At 35.1% G+C, this 22,170-nt stretch overlaps 1 protein-coding gene across 1 annotated transcript in view; it reads right to left on the bottom strand.

Annotated features, from left to right (window-relative positions):
• The window catches only part of LOC127185309 (uncharacterized protein DDB_G0287625-like), a 44,344-nt gene extending 35,248 nt beyond the window's left edge, over nucleotides 1-9,096 (bottom strand). The window contains exons 1-2 of the mRNA XM_051141819.1: nucleotides 8,256-9,096; nucleotides 4,863-4,952 (exon numbers count right to left, since the gene is read on the bottom strand). Coding sequence (XP_050997776.1) covers nucleotides 4,863-4,952; nucleotides 8,256-9,096 — 931 coding nt within the window. The remainder of the gene's footprint in view (nucleotides 1-4,862; nucleotides 4,953-8,255) is intronic.
• Nucleotides 9,097-22,170: the final 13,074 nt, after the last annotated feature.

Below are 22,170 nucleotides of genomic sequence, written 5' to 3'. Positions count from 1 at the left end.
TAGTATGCTAGTCAAGCAAAACTACCTGGAACTGTTAGCTTTTTAGGCAGTTGTTCTGAAGTCAGACAGAACTAACTTAATTAGACTATACTGAGGACTATGCTGAAAATCCTACCAAAGTATATCCCATGGTGGGAATCCTGTTGACCTGGATTGTCTGACTAATATACATTTTGTTTGAGATGTGCTTCCAAGAGCATCAAATGTGCCTTCTGAGACCATACTTCTGGTGTGTATACTCTATTATAATAAGCTCTGAGCCTGTAGGGATATCATGTTAGCTCAAACTTAGTAGCTGGAGTTACACTATGCCTGAACTGATGGCCTGAGACAAATTTTAAGATAGAGCTTTCTAATGAGGGGATTTTGTTCTAACTAGACGAGGGAAGATTAAGAAGCATAACATGAGATTATTTATGCATTTGATGTCATGACATATGGGTTTTTTTACAGAACAATATTTTTTATTAATTTATTCATATTACATCTTGATTGTTAGCTCTTCCCCCGTTTCCTCCCATTCTTCCCTCCCTCCCACTTCCCCCTTTCTCCCCTCCCCTATGTCTGTGATTGAGGGAGACCTCCTCCCCCTATATATGCTCTTAGAATATCGGGTTTCTTCTTGGTAACTTGCTATCCTTCCTCTGAGTGCCACCAGGTCTCCCCATCCAGGGAACAAAAGAATGGGGAAATAGTAGGACCCACAGGGTCCTGGAAACCTACAAGACATATGGGGGTTTATTAATAATAATTTTCCTGAAGAGCCTACTTGGAGAAGGCATAATGGAAGAAACTGAACAACAGATTTAGTAAAGCCATTCTTTAAACTTATTAGAAAGGCTTCCTTGGCTCTTGGCAGGTGACCAGATTGAATTTGGAAAGGACTTACAAGAATGAAATAGAGACATATTGTGACTAAATTTTAAAAAGTAACGTTTGTTAAAATATGCTTATTAATAAGTATTATATTTTATATTCATACATCATATCATTTGTTGGAACAAGCCTACTTCTAATTCTCTCCCTTGCAATACATCTTTTATACCATCAGCATTCCCCCCAACTTCATGTACATTTTCTGTCTTTTAAACTTAATATCCTCTGAGTCCATTTAGTACTGTCAGAATGTTTATGTGTATAGGACCATTTATTGGAGTATGGCTAGCTTCGCATCATGTGGAGTCATAGACACTGAGTTCACATGAATAACTGTGCTCTCATGTTAGGCAGTCACTCACTCTGCCTTTTATATTTTTTAATCCCCTCTTCTGTAATGATCCCTGAACCTTGGGGGAAGTCAATGTGACATAAAGTCCCAGTTAGAGCTGAGGACTCCACAGTCTATTATTCTGTGCACACTGATAAGTTGTTAGTCTTTATGCTGTCATCTATGGAAAAAAATCCTTTTGATGAGGATTTAGAGATGCACTAACCAATGGGTATGAAGATAAGAACATAGAAGACAGTTTAATACAATATCCATTTAGCACAAAAAATAGTAATAGCTTCTTACCCAGGGCCTACGACCTAGCCAGAAACAGATTTTTACCTTAGAGGTACAGGAAAATTATGAAATTAACTAATAAAAAGTATATAAAGAAAAGAGGACACAAATCCATCAACAAATTCCAAGAGAATCCAGGAAAAACAGCTGAATGAAATAAGTAATACATAATATGAAAATGATGTTCCATAAAGAGTTATTGAAGAAGTCCCAAAGCAGAAGTGCTGAAAATGGAGAATTTAATAAATCAAATAGCTAATTGTGAACATCACAAAAAGAATGGATAAGCAGGAGGACAGAGTATCAGGGCACAAAGAGAAGTTAGAGGACTTGGAATGTTTAAGCAAAGTCAAAGAAAAATTAACAAGAGACTGTGAACAGAATTTCTGCAATCTTGGGAATACTTTGAAAGGACACAATAAATGAGTTTTGAGGCTGGTAATATACATAGAAGTAGGAATAATATGAAGAATAGGAGATAGTAGGGACAGTTTCTGTTTAAAAGTAGGCTGAAAAGTAACTGGCATGAAGATACTGACATGACAACATCATGGGTCTATTTCTCAGGAGGTTGTTCCTACTCATCACTCAAGTCTATGTTTTTGGAGGGAAAAATGAAATAGTAAAGAGTGAAATAATATTGTGCAGAGCCAGAAAAGTACCAACTTAGCCTGATAAAGTGACACTGGGTAATAAATATAAGAGAATAGATATGAAAGGGAGAAAGCTAAGGATGAGGATATAGGATATGAAAATTTGCTGATTTCAGACTTAAGATTCTCATATTTTGTTTTGTCTCAAGAACTTTGTCTTGCTTCTATGAATTTCACTGCCAACAGTAGTCCTGTTCTTTCTTCTGGGTCTTCCACTAGAAGATAAGATTACAGATGCTGGGGCAGTCTGTGGACTTTGTTTCAAAGACAGCATCCCAGAATATGGTCATACCTTTGTGTGTTTTCTTAGGAATTCAGTTGTGAATGCTGTCTCTGTCCCTAAGCAATCCTTCCCAATATCTGGTGTACTGCATACAGCTGATCAGACAGATCCTAACAAGTTTTTACCTATTTTAGTACTATGTAGTCTTAATGCACCACTCCTAATTTAATGGTATTCTGCTGGCAAAATTTCAGTCCCATGACATTTACTCAGAGTTTCCTGAGAGTGTGGTTCACAGAGGGTCTTTCTGACGTGCTGAGGTGTCCACACAGTAGTATTTTTTTAAACGATGTGTAGTGTTGTTACAATGATGAGCAGATTGCGTAAATGGCAAAAACTACAATCTAAACATAAAATTATGGATTAATTTAAACAAATTTTTAACAAAGGTGTCAAGACCATTCCAGAGAAAAAGAATACTCTTATCAGCAAATAATACTAGGACCAGGTACAGCCACTTGAAAGGAAAAGAAAGTTTCTCTTACATCACACTATACAAAAAATACCCCGAATAGACTAATCAGTTAAATATAAGATTCAATCCTATGCAACTCTTGGTAAAAAAAAAAAAAAAAATGTAGAAAGTTTTGCAACCTTGAAATTGGCAAAGTTTTCTTATAAGACTCAACATACAAAGAACAAAAAGGAAAACTGGTATTAATTATAGATAATATGAAAATATATAACTATAGCAATGATGTTTATCAAATTAAATTTTCATTTTGATGCCAAGAAAATATAGTTCATACAATATGAAAGTATGCTCATGTCATATTCCTAATTTATACATATACTTTTAAAATTTTTTGAGATTATAACATATTTACATAATTTTCCCTTCCTTTTCCTCAATCCAAATCCTTTCACGTATTCCTCCTTCTTCTCTTTTAAATTCCTTGTCTCTTTTTTATTTAATCATTTTTATATATGTGTGTTCCTAAATACATAAGTGCACCTTGTTTATCTATAAAATGTTATTTGTATGCATATGTTTCCAGGACTGACCAGTCGGTATTGGAGAACCAATTAGTGTGACCTTTTCTAGAGAAAACTATTTCTTTCTATTTCTCTACCCCCCATATCCTCCCTCACTCCCTGTACCCCTCCCTCTCTCTCCAGGGTTTCTCTGTGTTAGCCTTGGCTGACCTGGACTTGCTTTGTAAACCAAGCTGGCCTTGAAATCACAGTGATTTGCCTTCCTTTGAAAAACTGTTTTAAAGCTTTCAATATTTTTTAGTTGTCTGTAGTTCTTTCTGTAGAATGGATGGAGTTGGGCCTCACAAGACCCCAGCTGTATAGATATACTTTTAATGTAACAAGGAGTCTTACAATTCAATAATAAACTATATAAACCAATTAAAATGATCCAGACTCCAAGTTTATATTTATTTAAGGATGATATAAATGGCTGAAACATCATAAAAAGGTAGTTTTCAAATAATTGTAAATAAATTATTTGATATAATAATTATAAATAAAAATTTAAATATGATACCACTTTACACTTTACACAGAGTGGTGAAAATAAAATAAGATACTAAGAAATGATGTGAATGTGGAGTAATAAAAACTTTAATATAGTGTTGGTAAGAATATAAAGCTTTGGAAATAGTATGACAGTTCTTTAAACAAAAAAAAATTGGGGTTTGATACATTTTTACTTCTAGGCATATTGCCAGCAAGAAATGAAACTTATATCCTCATAGAATCTTATAAAAATATTTAAAGTAGCCTTATTATTTATGGTACCTGAAGTTGAATGAATACAAATGAATATCAATTGATAGGTTTATATATAAAATGTGATAATGACTAATATGATACACACTGTACTATAGGAGGCATTATACTAATTGAATGCTGTCACAAAGTGGCATTAATCACATGATTCAATTCATATAAATGTAAGTTAGGGACATTTACAGATAGATTAGTTGTTTCTTAGGGAAAGTGAAGTAGGGAAAGATTCATAGGTAATAATTGCAGAGTTGTCATTTTACTAATAAAAATGCTTCAATTTAACTGAGTAGACTGTTACATATATCTGTGAAAATATTAAAAATCACTGAGTTTCATACTTTGCTTAGTGAATTATATCCAAACCATTAAAAATACATTATAGACATTGGTAATCTAACCAGTATTATAGGCAAACAACATACATGTTGTCAAAAATGTTTCTGGGTTGATTATATATATAATGTACCTAGATTATACTTCATGTATCTTTTTGTTGTGTTGAATTTCTTTGTAGTAAATCATAAACTTAAGTATTACTATGTGTTAGGTCCAATGAATTCTCCTACAGAATCATTGTATTTGGCTATTATCTTATAACTAATACCAGATTCTAAATTCATTTTTCAAATATTAACAAATAGCATGATTAAAATTTTAGACAAATTCTATTGAGTATACTCACCTCTGCTATCTTTCTGCTGTACAGACTTTTGCTCTTCAGTTTTCTTTTCGTGTTCAAGCTTGGGAGGCAAGGTAACTGGCCTCCAAAAACCTAGAATCATATTACATGCACTGAGTTACTTTCAAATTACTAATAAAATGATAATTCTGAAATAAAAATCGTGTTTAATACTATAATATCCTTTTTAAAATATACTTACTTGTAGTGGTATTGCTATTCCAAAATTTCATGAAACTTAAAAAAATCATATGAAAAATTAACTTTAAAATGTTGTGGCATGTGTAACTCTATGTAACAACTAAAAACATAGCTCTAAAAACTTTGTAGCAAGTTAATAATAATAGGGTTACTAGTTGGCTAAAAAAAAAATCAACGTAAGCAGGCTACCAAGAAGAGACTTGATACTCTATGAACATATACAGGGGATAGAGGTCCCTCTCAGTCACAGTCATAGGGGAAGGGAGTAGGGAAAATGGGACGGAGGGAGGAATGGGAGGATACAAGGGATGGGATAACAATTGAGACGTAATATGAATAAATTAATAAAATATATTTTAAAAAATCAATCTAATTAGTATGCATAGTCACAGAAGGATAGTGACTTAGTTTTGGGTATTGGATATACAGCAAACTCTTTTCCTTACATCTCTTTACAGTTATGATGAGAATGACCACACAAGGTAAAGGCTGCCTTTAAGATTTATTGCTCACCAAGCACAGTGGCACATACCTATAATCCTAGCACTTGGGGAGGTAGAGGTAGGTTGATCTCTGTGAGTTTGAGGTCAGCCTGTTCTACAAAGTGAGTTCAGAATAGGCAAGGCTACACAGAGAAACCCTGTATCCAGAAAAAAAAAAGAATTATTGCTCACTTGGAAATGAACAGGGTATGTGTAGCAAAAGAACAATCTTTTGTCTTTGTAATATATTTTATTAATAAAAAGGGAATATCAGGTACATATAAAAACTGAGTAAACTTATGAACAGAAATTTTGATAGAGAAGACATCTAAGTGACTAAGAAACGTTTCCTTATACTTATAAATCTCAATTTAATTGTAGGTTTTAAAATCACATTTGTTGCATCAGTCTATATTTTAAATATATAATAGGTAAAAATGAGTGAGGAATCCCAGATACTCCCGACAAGTCTGTCTTTTGACTATTTCTGAACTTGGTGGGGTTTTGTTTGTTTGTTTTTGCTTTTGTTTTTATTTTTGAGATAGGATTTCTCTATGTAGGCTTGGCAGCCCTGGACTAGCTTTATAGAGCAGGCTGGCCTTGAACTCATAACAACCAGCTTTCCTCTTCCTCCCTGAGTACTGGGAATTAGTGTGTGCCACCATGCTCAGACCTTTCTGAACTTTTAAGTGCATGGTACCTTTGCCAAGTAAACCAAAAAGCCTATTATTATCAACATAAATTGAGAGATAAATTGTGATTAAGCATTCAACAGGCAACAATCAGTACAGATAGAGCATGGTATCTGTAAAATTAAAGAACACTTTTGTCAAAATCCAAAATTTATATAGATTTCTAGACCATAAGAGTTGACAGTTTTATTTGAGGCATTGTAGGTTAAGTTGTGAACTGTGTTTAGAGAGAATTTTTTAAATTTTTTATTAATTTATTCTTGTTACATCTCAATGGTTATCCCATCCCTTGTATCCTCCTATTCTTCCCTCCCTCCCATTTTCCCATTACTCCCCTCCCCTATGACTGTGACTGAGGGGGATTTCCTCCCCCCGTATATGCTCATAGGGCATCAAGTCTCTTCTTGGTAGCCTGATATCCTTCCTTTGAGTGCCACCAGGCCTCCCCATCCAGGGGATGTGGTCAAATATGAGGCACCAGAATTTTAATGTGTCACATTTCCTAAATGTAAGAATACATTTTAATGAATACTTAATACTTAAGAAAACTATTGACATATTGCAGTTAATATGATTACTTATGCAAAACTATTTTCAGTATTAAAAAATAATAAAAGTGAGTAATAACATTTAGAAAAATTATTTTAATGTTTGAAAGTGTTTCTATCTTCTGATTGGACATATACCAATGCGTACTTTATGTTAATTATTAAGAAATTTGATAATTTCTATCCAATTTCAAATATTAAGATGCAAGCAAACTAAGAGAAAGTATACTTAACTAATTAGTTTCAGAGCAAATCATATTTTCTTAGTGTTGTGGTTTCAATGAGAATGGCCTCTATAGGCTCATGTTTGGATGGTTGGTACCTAGTTGGGGGATTGCTTGAGAAGGATTATGAGGTGTGGCCTTGTTGAAGTAGGTTTGGCCTTTTTGGAGGATATGTATACTGGGGTGTGTGCGCTGAGGTTTCAAAAGCCCATATCAGGCTACATTTGCTGTGACTTTTACCCTGGAAACTTTGGATCAGATGTGAGCTACTGATCTAGCACTATTCCTGCCTGCCTACCTAAGCTCCTCACTATGATAACAGACTAACACCCTGACATTTTAAGTACACTACAGTTAAATGCTTCCTTTTATAAGTTACGTTAGTAATGGTATTTTAGCATAGCAATAGTAACCCTAAGACATTCAATAATAAACTTCCTAAATTCACAGCTATATTTGAGAAAACACCAGTTTTAAGTATAGAAGCCTAACTACATCAGCTTTCAAATTACCTTTGTTCTCTCATAAAGGTTTTCCTCAATTCCATAACTTTCACTGGATAGTTTTCATTTATCTGTTACTCATGTTTATTTTATCATAATATATCATAATTCTCTAGCCCTTAGACTAGTGGTTCTCAACTTGTGGGTTGTGACCCCTTTGGGGGTATACTGCATATCAGATACTTACAATATGATTCATAACAGTTGCAAAATTACAATTACGAAGTATCAATGAAAATAATTTTATGATTGGGAGTCACCACAATATGAGAATTATATTAAAGGGTCAAAGCATTAGGAAGGTTGACAATCACTGCCCTAGACAATTTAGTTAACTCTTTATAAGTATATGCTTTACATAGAACAGCTATGAACTACTCTAAACATATTACATTTTAAAGCATTTTACAACAACTAAACAGGAAAAATCTTTTATGTATTCCAGAATGCTGGGAGTTAAATTTTACGTTATTTTCTTTTGTCAGAATAGAGATTGGTTCTATAAGCATTTTAACTTTCCTCCTTTTAAAATAGAGATAAAAATTTCCTAAAGCAAGATATTCCCTGATTTTAAAAGTGAAATAAAAATCTGGGATTATGTTTAGTCTCTAAATTTCTTATGGGGTTTCTTAAGTGGTTTCAGTCCCAAATCTATCAAAACTACTGACATTTTTGGAAATGATATGATGTTATTAATAATATTATAAAAATACATACTTCCAAAGGCCACATACATTTTAACTTACCTGGAGGACGATTATCCTTTCTGCGAGCACCAAGCCGGTGTGCTTCAAGCAGGTGTGCTTCATTTTCTGAATCATGGCGGTCAGATTCCACAAGATATCCTTCTCTTTCCCTATCCATTTGAAACTCCTTATTGTCTAATCTCTTCTCTGTCTTTATAAGGTGTCTTTTACTTTCAGGTTCATTTCTATCTCTTTCATTTCCAGGTTGTGTCTGATGTTTTTCAGAGCTGGCGCCTACTTGATCTTCTTCAGTGATGCTCTGAAATGTTTGAAGGTCATGCTGGCTTTTTCCAAAGCTAGGTACTATAGATTTACAGTGATACTTTCCAGAGCTATCCAAATGTCCACCATAATCAGAATCTAACTCTTTTCTTTTAGCATCTAACCAATGCTGTAGAGACTCAGACCTGCGGGCCACCTTGAGTCTTCCCAAATTACAGGTACTTTTGCATGTTTCAGCCTTCTTCATGTGCTTCACGGAATCAGAGGACATCACAGGGTTTTCAGAGTCTGAGTTCACTGTTCTTCTTTCAGACCAAGAATCCTTTGGGAAATTGTTGCCAGCAGTGCTCCGGTGAAATGTTTTTGTATCCATGAAACACATAACAGCTGCTGAAGCTAGCTCACGTCTTTCTGAATCTGAGTCCATCTCACTTGAGTCAGAGTCAGAGTCTATCACATATCTCTTAATTCTAGGTTTTTCTGTTTTATCAATTTGTGTTAGATGTACCTTAGATACTGATGCTCCACCTTTTTCTGTGTATGAGCCCACTGAATAACTTTCAGAATCAGGGATCATCCAGAAGTTTTCATTCTCCATCATTGTATTTTCAGATTCCATCATTCGTTTTATAGAATCTGAAGACATTTGGCGCATTTCTTCTTCTTTCTTCCTTTCATTGTCAGAGTCAGAGTATATTTCAGAGTCAGAATCTCCCAGTAACTTTTCTGAGCCCGAAGCCACCCAATGTCTCAGAGATCCTGATTCCACCTGACATTGTTCAATTCTCACCAGGTGTTTTCCAGTGTTGGTCAAGTCTTCACCAAAGACTGAATCCAGCTGATAAGTTTCTCCTTTTAACAGGTGCTCTGTAGACTCTGAATCACTAGGAGACCTTTCTGAGTCAGAGTCCATTCCCCATATTATTGATCCAAAATCTTTAGATAGTTCTTCTAACTCAAAATCTGAGACAACTCCTCTGTCAGAGTCAGACCCAATCACACATTGTTCAGAACCAGAGTCTATAAGAGGAGTATCACTTTCAATTATTGTTAGGTCTTGGAGAGTTTTATAAGAAAAAGAACCCCCTAAAGTATCAGATGCTTCTGTATCAGGAATTTGTGTTTCAGATATGTTTCCTTTATCATGTTCCAGTGCAACTGCTTCTTCATCACTTAAAGAAAAATAAACATGAATACATGTTCAGATATTTATGGTTCTATTGAAATTTTCTGTAAGAACATACTATGGAGCACATAGTCCTATTTGTTCACTATATAAAGAAAAAGACAACCCTAAGAATTTTGTGGAAAAGTATAATAGTGTGTATATTTTAAACTCATTGGCATCTTTCCCTCACATTAACTATTTTCCAATGGACCTATAATTATCTCCCTGAGTAGGATACTTCCTTGTTAATATGCAATTTTCTTGTTTCCATCTAGTCAATATATCAAAATTTATTCATCAAGTATCATGCTTACTGTGTACTGTAAATTGAGAGTAGAATATTTTTAAATTTAAGTCTAGATGAAAATTGTATATAGGTAGACCTGATTATTAGTGAGATTTACCTTGGAGTGTTAACTCTTTGTGAAGATGAATAACTCCCAGATACTCCTTGGTTTGGAAGGGATGTATATTGTATGGAAGTTCCACATGATAAGATGGTTGTAGTTATTGGCTGAAAAACAAATAAATCATAAAGTTATAGCTTTTTAAGTCAAACACAAAGCACAGCATACTAAAGCATTTAAACTAGAAAAATGTTAGCTTGATTAATTACAAACTTGTGCTTGATAGGATTTATACAATCTCTCTGAGTAAAACCTCAGAATTAATATTTAAATACAAGGGAACACATGATAGACACATTATGAGATATTTGTTCATCAACTATGTTCCTATAAACTAATCTCCACTCTCAATACCAGAATGTTACCATGCAAATCAGTCTTTGGCATTTGATTCAAATTAGAATAACCAGATTCTTTTTGTTAGATATTTAGAGTTTGTACTCAGAAAAATTTCCCTGCTGGTTGTATGAAATTAGTGTAAATTAGTAATCTTAGTCTCTATGTAAAAACTAATTCTGTCATATGCTTAAAGGAGTATAACAAACAACCTTTATAGAAAAATAAGACAGTCATACATAGAGAAGTATACACAAGTGACCATATGCATTTAAGAAAACAAGAGATGGAAATATTTTCTGTCAAGGTCTTGATATTTTTTTCAGTTTCTATTTCACTTTTTTCTTTCTTCAAATATTAACTCTATTTCTTATCCTTCAATGTTTTTAAGGTGATAATAGATTACTGAATTAAATCTCCACAACCTGTCTATTTTTCCTTCCTCGAGTATAAAATAAGTTTTGTTCCTTTCAATCACAATGACTCATCAAGAGAGAAGGATACAGCCAGTATTAAATACAAGTCTGAAAGTAAAATAACATGTACTAAATGTGGCTTTCAGATACTAAGAAAAATTCCATATTATCTCCTATATTTCAGAATTGATGGTAATACAAGTTTTAAATCTACTTTCTCAGAAGATAACTGGGAGACTCAAACAAGATATTTAGAAGAAACTTTTTTTACAATCTCAAAAGAATTATAAAATGCAAATGACTCACAAATTAAAGATAATGTTTATAAGGTAAATAAACAAGAAAAACATTAAAATTTCCACATTACAGAAGTTGATAGAAATTGCAATTTATATTCTTCTACATATTTATCTAAAAAGTGCAAAAACTCAGAATTTCTCTGACTCCTACAATCAAACTGTATATAGTAAAAGCCATTAAACTTCAATTTCTCAATTGCTAATTTTGATTATTTTGTTTTATTGATTCTTTTCTGTTCTAAAATGTTTTATTAGTATACAGTAGTACAAAGTGACAAATTTAAATGGTATTTCTCTTTAAATACTTTGACTATATCCACTGCATCACCCTCTCCTGTCCTGTTTTCAATTATCCATCTCATTAATTAGTCCTCTTTTACTTTATTTTCATGATATATTTCCCTCCTATGAGAAAATGTGAATTATTTCACTTAATATGACTATTACAAGCTCCACCCATTTTACAGCAAATGATATAGTCTTATTCTTCCTTATGGATGAGTGTATCGATACCACATCTTTTTTATCCATTCATCTGATGATCAACATATAGGTTAATCCTATAATTTGGATATTAGGAATAGTGCCATATGAAATATGTACCTGGAACATATGTCATGTCTACATTTTGAGTTTTATTTGAAACCTTGAAACTGCTAGAGTAATATATAGTAGAAGCAGGCACTTCAACACATAGGCAAGCAAAGGTAAGAACTTTCTGAAAATGTCTCTAATATTTCAGTAAATAATAGCAAGAAGTGACTATGACATAGTAACTGCAATCCCACAACCAACATCATTCTTAATGGAAAGACTCAAAACACTGCCAGTAAAATCAGGACTAGAGTAAGAATACATTCTCTACATACTAACTCAAAATAGTACTCAGAGAAGCAAGAAAACCATAGAAGTGCCATGCTGTTTTAATTACTGCTGTTCTATAGTACAGCTTGAGATCAAAACCTCAAGTGACAAAACATGCTAGTGAGGATGTGGAGAAAGGGGAACATGCTAGTGGGAGTGCAAACTTGTACAACCATTTTGGACATCAATATGGCGCTTTCTCACAATACTGGGATTCCACTCCTTGGAATATACCCAGAAGGTGCTCCACCACCCAACAGGGACATATGCTCAACCATATTCATAGCAGCCTTATTCATAATAGCCAGAACATGGAAAGAGCCTAAGTGTCCCTCAGTCGAAGAATGGATAAAGAAACTGTGGTACATTTACACTATGGAATATTACTCAGCTATTAAAAACAAGGAAATCTTGAAATATGCAGGCATTGGATGGAACCTGAAGAGATCATCCTGAGAGAAGGACCTAGAGGGTCCTGGAACCCTACAAGACAATCAAGGCTGGAGGGTCTGGACCTGTGGGGGGTCTGCTCAAACTGCTGTACCAACCAAGGACAATGTACGAAGTAAATAAAGACCCCATATTCAGACCTAGCCCATAGACAGGACATTCTCCACAGTTGTGTGGAAAGTGGGGACTGACTCTGACTTGAACTCTGACTTGAACTCTGGTGCCCCCAATCTGACCACTTTCCCTTGGTGGGGAGGCCTGGTGGCACTCAGAGGAAGGGAAAGCAGGCTGCCTGGATGAGGCCTGATCAGCTGCGATTATATGGTGGGGGAGAAGGTCCCCTTCTGTCAGAGGTCTAGGGGAGGGGAATAGGGTGAAAGAGGGAGGGAGGGGGAACGGGAAGATACAAGTGAGGGGATAACAATTGGGATGCAATCTGAATAAATTATTTAAATAAAAAGAAAACCAAAGAGATCAAGTGGATACAAATCAGAAAAGATGAAGTCTACATATTCTAATTTGATGATAATATAATTTAAATACATACTTTGTATGTATATACAAAACCCTAAAAATCCTACCAGGAATCTTCACAAACTAAAACATGCTTTCAGCGTATTAGCAGGATACAAAATTCACGCATAAAGATTAGTGGCTTTCCTATATACAAATGACAAACATACTGAAAAACAAAGAAATAGCAACTTTAACAATAGCCTCAAAAATATTTTGGGATAAATTAAAGTATGTGAATATGACATGAAAAAAGAAACTGAGGAAGGTAGTAGAAGATTGAAATATCTCCCTTGCTCATAGATCAGTATGATTAATTTTTATGAAAATGGTTATCCACCAAAAGCAACCTCTAATTCATTCAATCTTTATCAAAATACCAAAATGTTTTTTCACATAAATGGAAAAAAACCAAAACAACAACAACAAAACCATCTCCAACATCATATGAAAACATAAAAACCCCAGGACATCTAAAAGAATCCTAAATAATAAAAGAACTGTTGGAGGCATCATCAGTCCAGATTTCAATCTGTGTTACAGAGCTATAGTAATAAAAACAGTATGGTATTGACATTTAAAAAACAGACATATTGATCTATAGAATTGAACTGAAGAACTAGATATAATTCTACAAAGTTACAGACACCCAATTTTCACAAAGAAGCAAACATACACTGAAGAAAAAATAGTATTTTCAAGAAATAGTGCTGGTCAAATTGGATGAGCTGCATGTAGAAGAATGAAAGTAGAGCTATAACTATCACCCTGTGCAAAACTCAACTCCAAATATATCAAGAGCCCCAACAAAAGAACATATCTCTGAATCTGATAGAAAAGAAAGTAAAGAGTAAGCTTCAATTCATTGTCACAGGGGAAAAATTTCTTAACAGGACACTGATAGCATAGGTATTAGAACAAACACTTAGTAAATATGACCTCATGAAGCTACAGGTTTCTATACAGCAAAGGATACCATCATTTGAGCAAAGTGACAGAATGAGAAAAGGCTTGATTAATTATATGTTTTAGAAGATTAATATAAAGGATTAATATCCTGAATATATAAAGAACTAAAAGAGACAACCACCTCCTCCTGCACTGTAGCCAGCATCTGGGATACAGTACACACCATACAAACAGAACCTACCCACAGGATTCTTTGAGCAGCCTCAACCACCTCACTATAAAGTCATACTTCCCACTTAATCCTTCTGGGTCTAGCTTGGTGAGTATCCCTGACCTTTTAATCCATGACATTTGCTCAAATCTAGCAGATTTAGCCTGGGTCCCACAACTAGTGCACCTACTTAGTCTTGCCTTACCTGCTTTCACTTCAGAGGAGCTGTAGGCTTGGCCACTATCTTCCCTACCTTTCCACAGGGCTTTCCCATGTTACATACAACCTTTCTACTCACAACTATTTACTCCCACACTCCCAGTATTGAACAGGAAGCATATACTATATACCATCCCAATCTCAACTGCTCAAATGACTTAATTCTCCCCAATTTCCAACCTCTAGACCTAATCTTCCCACACATTTTCTCTTTTCCTACAATATGCTCCATCTAGTACAAAATTAAAACTAAAAAAGTCCACATACCCAGATCACATCACAAAAATCACAGCAATATAAAAAGATAAAGCCAATATGTTCTCATCAAATCCTACTAATGCTAAAGAAATGTTTGGCACTGCAATTACCTAGATGACATTCAGGACACATAAATTTAAAAACCAACCATAAGCCTCTTCCTAGAATTCAAAGGAGACACAAAGAAATGGCTCAATGAAATCAAAGAAAAAGTATTTAAAGATAATAAACACCCTTGTGATACCTAAGAAAAATACAAACAAAAGGCTGATAGAAAAAATGGAGACAATCCAGGACTTGAGAATGGAATTCAATCAGGAAATAGAAATATAGAAGAAGACTCAAGTTGAAATAAAGGACATAATTGAGAAACCTAACAGACAAACTAAGTATTTAAAGTAGACTGAATATTAGGTCCCAAAGACACAATGTGGGATACCATGAAAAAAGAAATATTTAAATTATAGGCATAGATGAGAGAAAAGAATCCAAGTCAATGGCATAGCCCATTTCTCCAAAAAGGTCCTAGAAACAAACTTCTCAGGTGGGTACAGTGGTGCACTCTTGTTATCCCAACACTTGGGGAGGCAGAGGCAGGTGGATCTCTGTGAGTTTGAGGCCAGCCTGGTCTACAAAGTGAATCCAGGACAGCCAAAGAAGGCCTGAGTATCCAAATTAACAGAATCCAAAATGAACAGGGAAACATTTAACAAATACAGAAGAAGTTAAGAGTATTATAAGGAAACATAAAAACCTGTACTATATGCTGAAAACTATAAAATAAATGGATGATTTATCCAAAGCACAAAAATTAAACCAAGAAGTCAACAATCTAAACAGAACCATAATAAATAACAAGATTGACATACCAATACAAAGCCTTCTAGCTAAAAGAAAAATTTCACAGAAGAATTCTTCTAAATATTCAAAGAAAACGTACAACTAGTCCTTCTTAAATTAATCAAGAACATGAAAGAAGAAGGCACAGAAGGAAGAGGAAGGGAAGAAGGCAAAGGAGAGGGAGAAGAAGAAACATGATGATGATGATGATGATGATGATGATGATGATGATGGTGGTGGTGATGGTGGTGATTATGATGCTGATACTAGTTGAGGCAATGAAGGCAATATAAGGAAATTAAAGGGATACAAATAGTGAAAGAAGGCAAACCATCACTATTTGCAAGTTATATATTTTACATTAGTGATCCCAAAATTCTTTAAAAAAAAAAAAACTAGCGATAATAAATTTAGGAATGTGGCAGGATACCGAATTAATTTGCACAGATCAATTGGTTTAATATACACAACTAACAAACACACACAGAAGGAGATCATGGACACACTCCTATTTTAACATCAAAGAAAATATATTATCCAGGAATAAACACACCAAAGGAAGAGAATGACCTCTACAATGAAAACTTTAAACATTATGAAGAAAGAGAAAAAGACAAGAAAATGGAAAGACAATCACAAGCTCATTGAGTGGTAGAATTAACATAATAAAAATGGCCACTCTACTAAAACTATAAACAGGCTCAATACAATTCCAGTCAAAAATCTGCATCTCATTCTTCATAGAAATAGAAAAAAAAAAGGCTATCCTAAAATTCATATGAAACCACAAAAGACCCAGACTGGCCTACACATTCCTGACCAAAAAAAAAAAACAAACAAACAAACAAAAAAACCAAAACCAAAACAAGAAAAATAACAAAACAATGCTGGAGCGTTTACAATTCCAGATCTTAAGATATATAACATAGCCATAGTAATAGAACCAATATGGCATTGACACAAAAATAGACATGTAGACCATGTAGACCAACAGAGCAAAATTGAAGAACCAATATTTCAACCACTTAATATTTGACAAAGATATAAAAAAAATATCATAAAAAAGGAAAGTTATCTTCAAAAATTGTCTTTGGAAAAGTAGATGTCCATATGCAAATTAAAATTAGACACATTCATATTTATATTTAATTTTCTTTTGGGAGAAGGGTACAAGGACAAAGGGTAGATATGAGGAAACGGAGAGAAAAGTGGGATTGGAGTACATGATTTGAAATTCACAGATAATCAGTAAAAAGTTTGAAAAACATAAAAAATAAAAATTTTGGGCTGGCAAAAATATTTAGACCCATATCTATCAGCTTGCACAAACACTAACACCGAATGGATCAAATTCTGAAATCTGAAACACTGAAAATTTTATAAGAAAACATAGTCATTTGGATAGGACCCCATTTGGCCAAGAATTAAGGCAAACAATTGGCAAATAAAATTACATGAAACTAAAGATCTTCTGCACAATAGGGGAAACAATCAATATGGTGAAAAGGAGGCCCACAAAAATCATGAAAAAAATCTCTGCTGTCTATGTACCTGACAGTGGTTTACTACTCAGAATATACAAAGAACTTACAAAAAACCCAAAAGTGTCAAAAACCCAATGACCCATTCAAAAATGGGCCTGAGACTTGAACAGAAATTTCTCAAATGAAGAAAAGAATGGCTAAAAATATCTCAAAACATGTTCTTCATGCAAAGCAATTAGGAAAATGTATATCAAAGCAATTTTGAGATTTCATCTTACACCAGTTACAATGGCAAAATTTAATAGAACAACTGACAACAAATGCTGGAGGGAATTGGGGAAAAGGGAAGCCTCATTCACTGTTGGTTGGATTGCAAACTGTTACAGCCCCTATGGAAATCAGTATGGAGAATTCTTAAAAAGCTAAAAATAAATCAATCTTATGATCCAGCTATATCACTACTTGGTAAATGTTCAAAAGTCTAGCCATCATACACCATAAATACATTACTCCTCTATTCACAATAGTGAAAAAATAAAAGCAACCTAAATGCTCTACAACTGACAAATGCATACTAAAAATGTTGTACAAATATACTACAGAAGGCTATGCAGTGATAAAGAGAAAATGAAATCATGAACTTAAAATTTACTCAATGAGAAGGGTACCATGCCTGGTACTAGGAATTTAGCTAAATATTCAGAGGAGAATATACAACCAATAATTTACTACACCAGCACAATACCTAATAGCAATCCATAAATATTTGTCCTTACATCCACACAGTTAAGTGTAGTACTCACCCTTCAAGGAAACTTCTTTTTACAATATATGGAGACAGCTACAGAAAATCACAAGCAATCATAATGTAGAGTTGTGGGGCCCAGACATAATTAATACATCTACAAAGCAGTCCTACTACATCCAAAACTCAAGGGGCACCACAGAAAGGGGGGCATATAGACAGTAAGAGCCAGGGGATTAGGACTTTGCTGTGAGATTGTGTCTCCTAGTAACACCAGAATCTACATCTGGAAAGTCTCAACAATGTGGCTATCCAAATGAAAGGTGACCAAGGACACCATCAATAAACATGCCAAACTGCATGGGGAAACACGCAGCTCTCAACCCTACAGAAAGAACTACAGGCAACTAAGTAAATCTTAGAGCAGGACAGATGGCCCTCTGCAGGGAAGAGCATACCAATTCGTTGTCAGTGCAAAACTGTCAGCCCTGAAAATATACACATTAGTAACATTATGTGGGTTCAACAGGCTATATTCACAAATATAGATATATACACATAAATGCATGCAATAACAAGCTGGATGTTAGTCCTATGAGAAGGCTTGTTTGGAGGAAACAGAAGGGAGAAATGTAATTACAATACAATCTCAAAAATAAATAGTACTAAAACGACTGAATATTAAGAAAACAAGAAAAAAGAGGTATAGAAATAAATAGAGTCTCAAAATATGAATCACAAATGGTAGAGCAACTTTAGCCATCATGAAAATTATCTTACTGAAGTCAGAATAGCCAAGATCAATAAAACAAATGACAAAAGGTGCTGGTGAGGACTTGAGAAAAGGGAGCATTTATTCATTGCTGCTGGGAGTGAAAACTGGTACAGCTATTATGGAAATGGGTGTGGAAGTTCCTTAGTAAGCTGAAAGTAGATCTACCACAAGATCTAGTTATGCTACTCTTGGGAATACACCCAAAAGAGTCCATCTTACTATAGAGATACTTGTTTATCAATGTTCATTCCTGCTTTATCTGTAATAGCCAGACACTGGAAATAGCCTAGATGACTATCAACTAATTGATCAATGGATACTGAAAATGTGGCATATTTAAACAATGTAACAATTTTTCAGCTGTTAAGAAAAGTGATACTGCTGGACATGGGTGGCACATCCTTGCAATCCTAGCACTTGGGGAGGCAGAGGCAAGTGAATTTCTGTGAGTCCCAGGCCAGCCTGGTTTATGAAGCAAGTCCAGGAGAGCCAAGTCTCCACAGATAAACCCTATCTTGAAAACCAAAAATAAAAGTGATATGAAATTTTCAGGTAAATGAATGAAGCTAGAAATAATAATCCTCATTTTGGTAACCTGTAGAAAAAGACAAATATTGCCTATTTTATTTTATACAGGGATCTTAGATTTTAAGCTTCCAATCCAATGTGTGTGCTTCAAGTAGAGTAACCAAGAATTAATTATTTAGTAAAGTATAGTGGGGGGGGGGCGAGGAGGAGGGATCTTTTGAGCAAGGGGAAATAGATTATAAAGAGAAAACGGGAAACTAGATTAGGAGGAGTACATTGGGAGGGAATATAAGAAGCAACAACTAGCACAAAAAGGCCTCTCTCATTCCACCAATTAAGATGAGATATGATAGATATTGATTCTCATTGAGAATTTTAGACTCACCAAGATAGGACAGATGTTTTCTACAAGGGTGCCAAATGCAATTAGCCAAAACACCTTGAATGTAGCATTAATGTGATCCCTGACTGTTTCGTAATTCTTCTTGCTGTAATTTTTCTACTTATGTGTAACAATATAATGTATATGCCAAAAAGAAAAGAAAATAAATAAAAATAAACTCAGTATTTTAACAAAAAAATTAAGACCTCTAGTTCCAGGAATGGGATGAGATCCTACCCTCCTCCTAAAACATCATAAATCATTTCTAAGGCTAGTGGTTACTTTTCACAACTTGATGGTAAGGCTATATTGTTGATTACATTACTTACATGTGTCCTTATACATAGAGAATTTAAACTGGTGCCGAACTAGAAACTTCACCCCTATTGACTAGCATTTATGGTGCCTGAATCTATGCTGCCCATTATCAGAGGAGAAAAGTAATCGTTGATAGTATCCAGCTACAATTTTTATGATATTCAACAGAGACCTAGCTGCAGGATACACTAGTGCAATAGTGGCACAACTGTTGAGGGGAAAACTGACCAGTTTTTTAAAAATTGGATTTAAAGTGCATTGCATGAGATGGATTTTCTACCTGATATTGCTAAAGTGCCCAAGAACCCAAGATTAGATAGGTCATATACTCAGGGTTATACATAATATTATTATTCTGCTAAAGGAACAAAAAAATAAAATGACTTCTAGAACATAATGATATATCCATAGATAAGTACTACCACTCAGCCCTCACCAAAGAAGCTGCTTCTTGTAGTAGATAGGAATTAACAGCGACCCACAACTAGGCAATTTGAAAACAGTGAGTCTTTGAAGCACTCAGTCTGGTAGGAACATAAATGAAACCATTTTGTGAAACTTAAAAACCACTTTGTGTGACTTAGAATAACATAATGCCTATAAGATAAGAAGAGTCTGCCACTAGATAGCTCAGATAGGAGATAGGCCCCAAAAGAAGCACTGATATGTTAATGGACCAACCATAAGGTGGGTCAGAAACATGCAAGCCTAAACCAGGTATGGACAAGATAATGAAATAATCCCAAGATGACACTAATGTTAATGACTCAGCCCTAAACTGTGAGGCTGATAATGCAAAGTTATCACCCAATGAAATGATACAAAGAATGGAACTTTGGAAGTGACCTCTAAGATTGCACTTTCCAAGCTGTTGCACTGATACCCAGTGGCAAGAGGACTCAGAATGGAGCCTCTGTATGTGGTTTTGGCTTTGGAAACCATTGAATATCTGACACTGTTGTTGAGTTCACTATAAGCTCCCATTTCAGGGCTACTGACTCAAGCTCTCAAAGACCTTCTGGACCTCCATAAGTGGCACCCATCCTCTTGGCTTGACCCAGCTGAAGGAGTTTACAGTGAATGTGGGATGAGCCTGTAAACTTCAGGAACGTTCTTACTCAAGTAGATTCCCCATTGGAACTCTGCAGCAACCATTTTCTACCTGAACAACTGTTCCCTATTTGGTGAGATGTCTTTTTAACTTTTATATTACATAGTATAGTAATAAATGTTTGTGTGATTAAATCAAGCACATCTGAAAGAAAAATCTCTTGTGGACATCCTAATTGTCTAGTACCAGACAGTCTAATAGCCATACTCTCCAAAAGTCCTACATGGGGATCCATCAAACCCCTCTTGTCAAAGCTCCTGAGAGGCCCCACCCAGCAGTGCCTTGAAACAGATGCTGAGGTTCATAGCCATACATTAGGCAAAGCATAGGGAGTCTAGTGAAAAAGTGGGAGGAATGATAGAAGGACCTGGAGGTGACAGGAGCTTCACAAGAAGGCCAATAGAGCTAACTGACCAGGACACAGAGGGGCCTACTGAGATTGAGGCACCAACCAAAGACCTTACATGGACTGGACATAGACACCCCTCCAAAGATGTAACCAATTGGGGTATCTCAGGCTTCATGTGGGTCCTCTATTGAGGAGAGCCAGGGATTTCTCTGGCATGGCCTCTCTTGCCAGCTTTTTAATTACTTCACCCTGGCAGGACTGCCTTGCCAGGTCACAGGGGAAGAGGATGTGCTCAGTCAGTCCTGATTCGACTTGAGGTAGGTGGGTAGGAGGGCTCCCCTTTTCTGAAGAATAGGGGAGGGGCAGTGTAGGACTGAGCATTAAGGAGAGATGGAACTACAACCAGGATGTAAAAATAAATGAAGGAAGGAAGGAAGGAAAGATCAATGTGTAAGAAGGCGAGGCTGATTGTGGGCCAGAAGTAGTGGGTGATCCCAAGGAAACAGCATCTTCCAGGCACATCAGGATAGGTACATATATGAACTAAGAGATAATGTGACAGCATACAGTATAATACCTGCAGTATAATACCTGCAGAGGTGCAAACCAGACAAATTCCCATCACTGAGAAGAAGAATTGGACAAAAATTCCCACCTCTAAACAAAAAACTATTTGCAGTTGCTGTCTGCTAGAGAACCAAAAATCAGTATTATCCAATGAAGTGTGTCAGTGTGTATATCAACCACAATCCAGGGTAGGAGTTTGGCTATAAGTACTTGCCCAAAAGAAAATTGGTTCCGTGTGTGTGTGTGTGTGTGTGTGTGTGTGTGTGTGTGTGTGTGTGTGTGTGTATTTTTGTGGGCTTTTACTTGGTAATTTCTTGTGCTTTGATTTTTTTCGTTTGATCCCAGCCCCTCTCCCTTTTTTTTTTTTTTTGAGAAATAAGAACATGAAATTGGGTGGGTAAGAAGGCGAAAAGGATATGAGAGGAGTTGGAGAATGATAAAAAACATAAATGATGAAATATATTATATGAAAAAATAAAATACATGATAAAATATATTGTATGGTAAAATAAAATGTCAAAATAGTTCATTAAAATGTTGAAAA

Source organism: Acomys russatus, chromosome X (assembly GCF_903995435.1).
Source record: "Acomys russatus chromosome X, mAcoRus1.1, whole genome shotgun sequence".
Classification (NCBI taxonomy): Eukaryota; Metazoa; Chordata; class Mammalia; order Rodentia; family Muridae; genus Acomys; species Acomys russatus.
The sequence above is the reverse complement of the archived record's forward strand: the minus strand, read 5'-3'. Positions and strand labels throughout refer to the sequence as shown.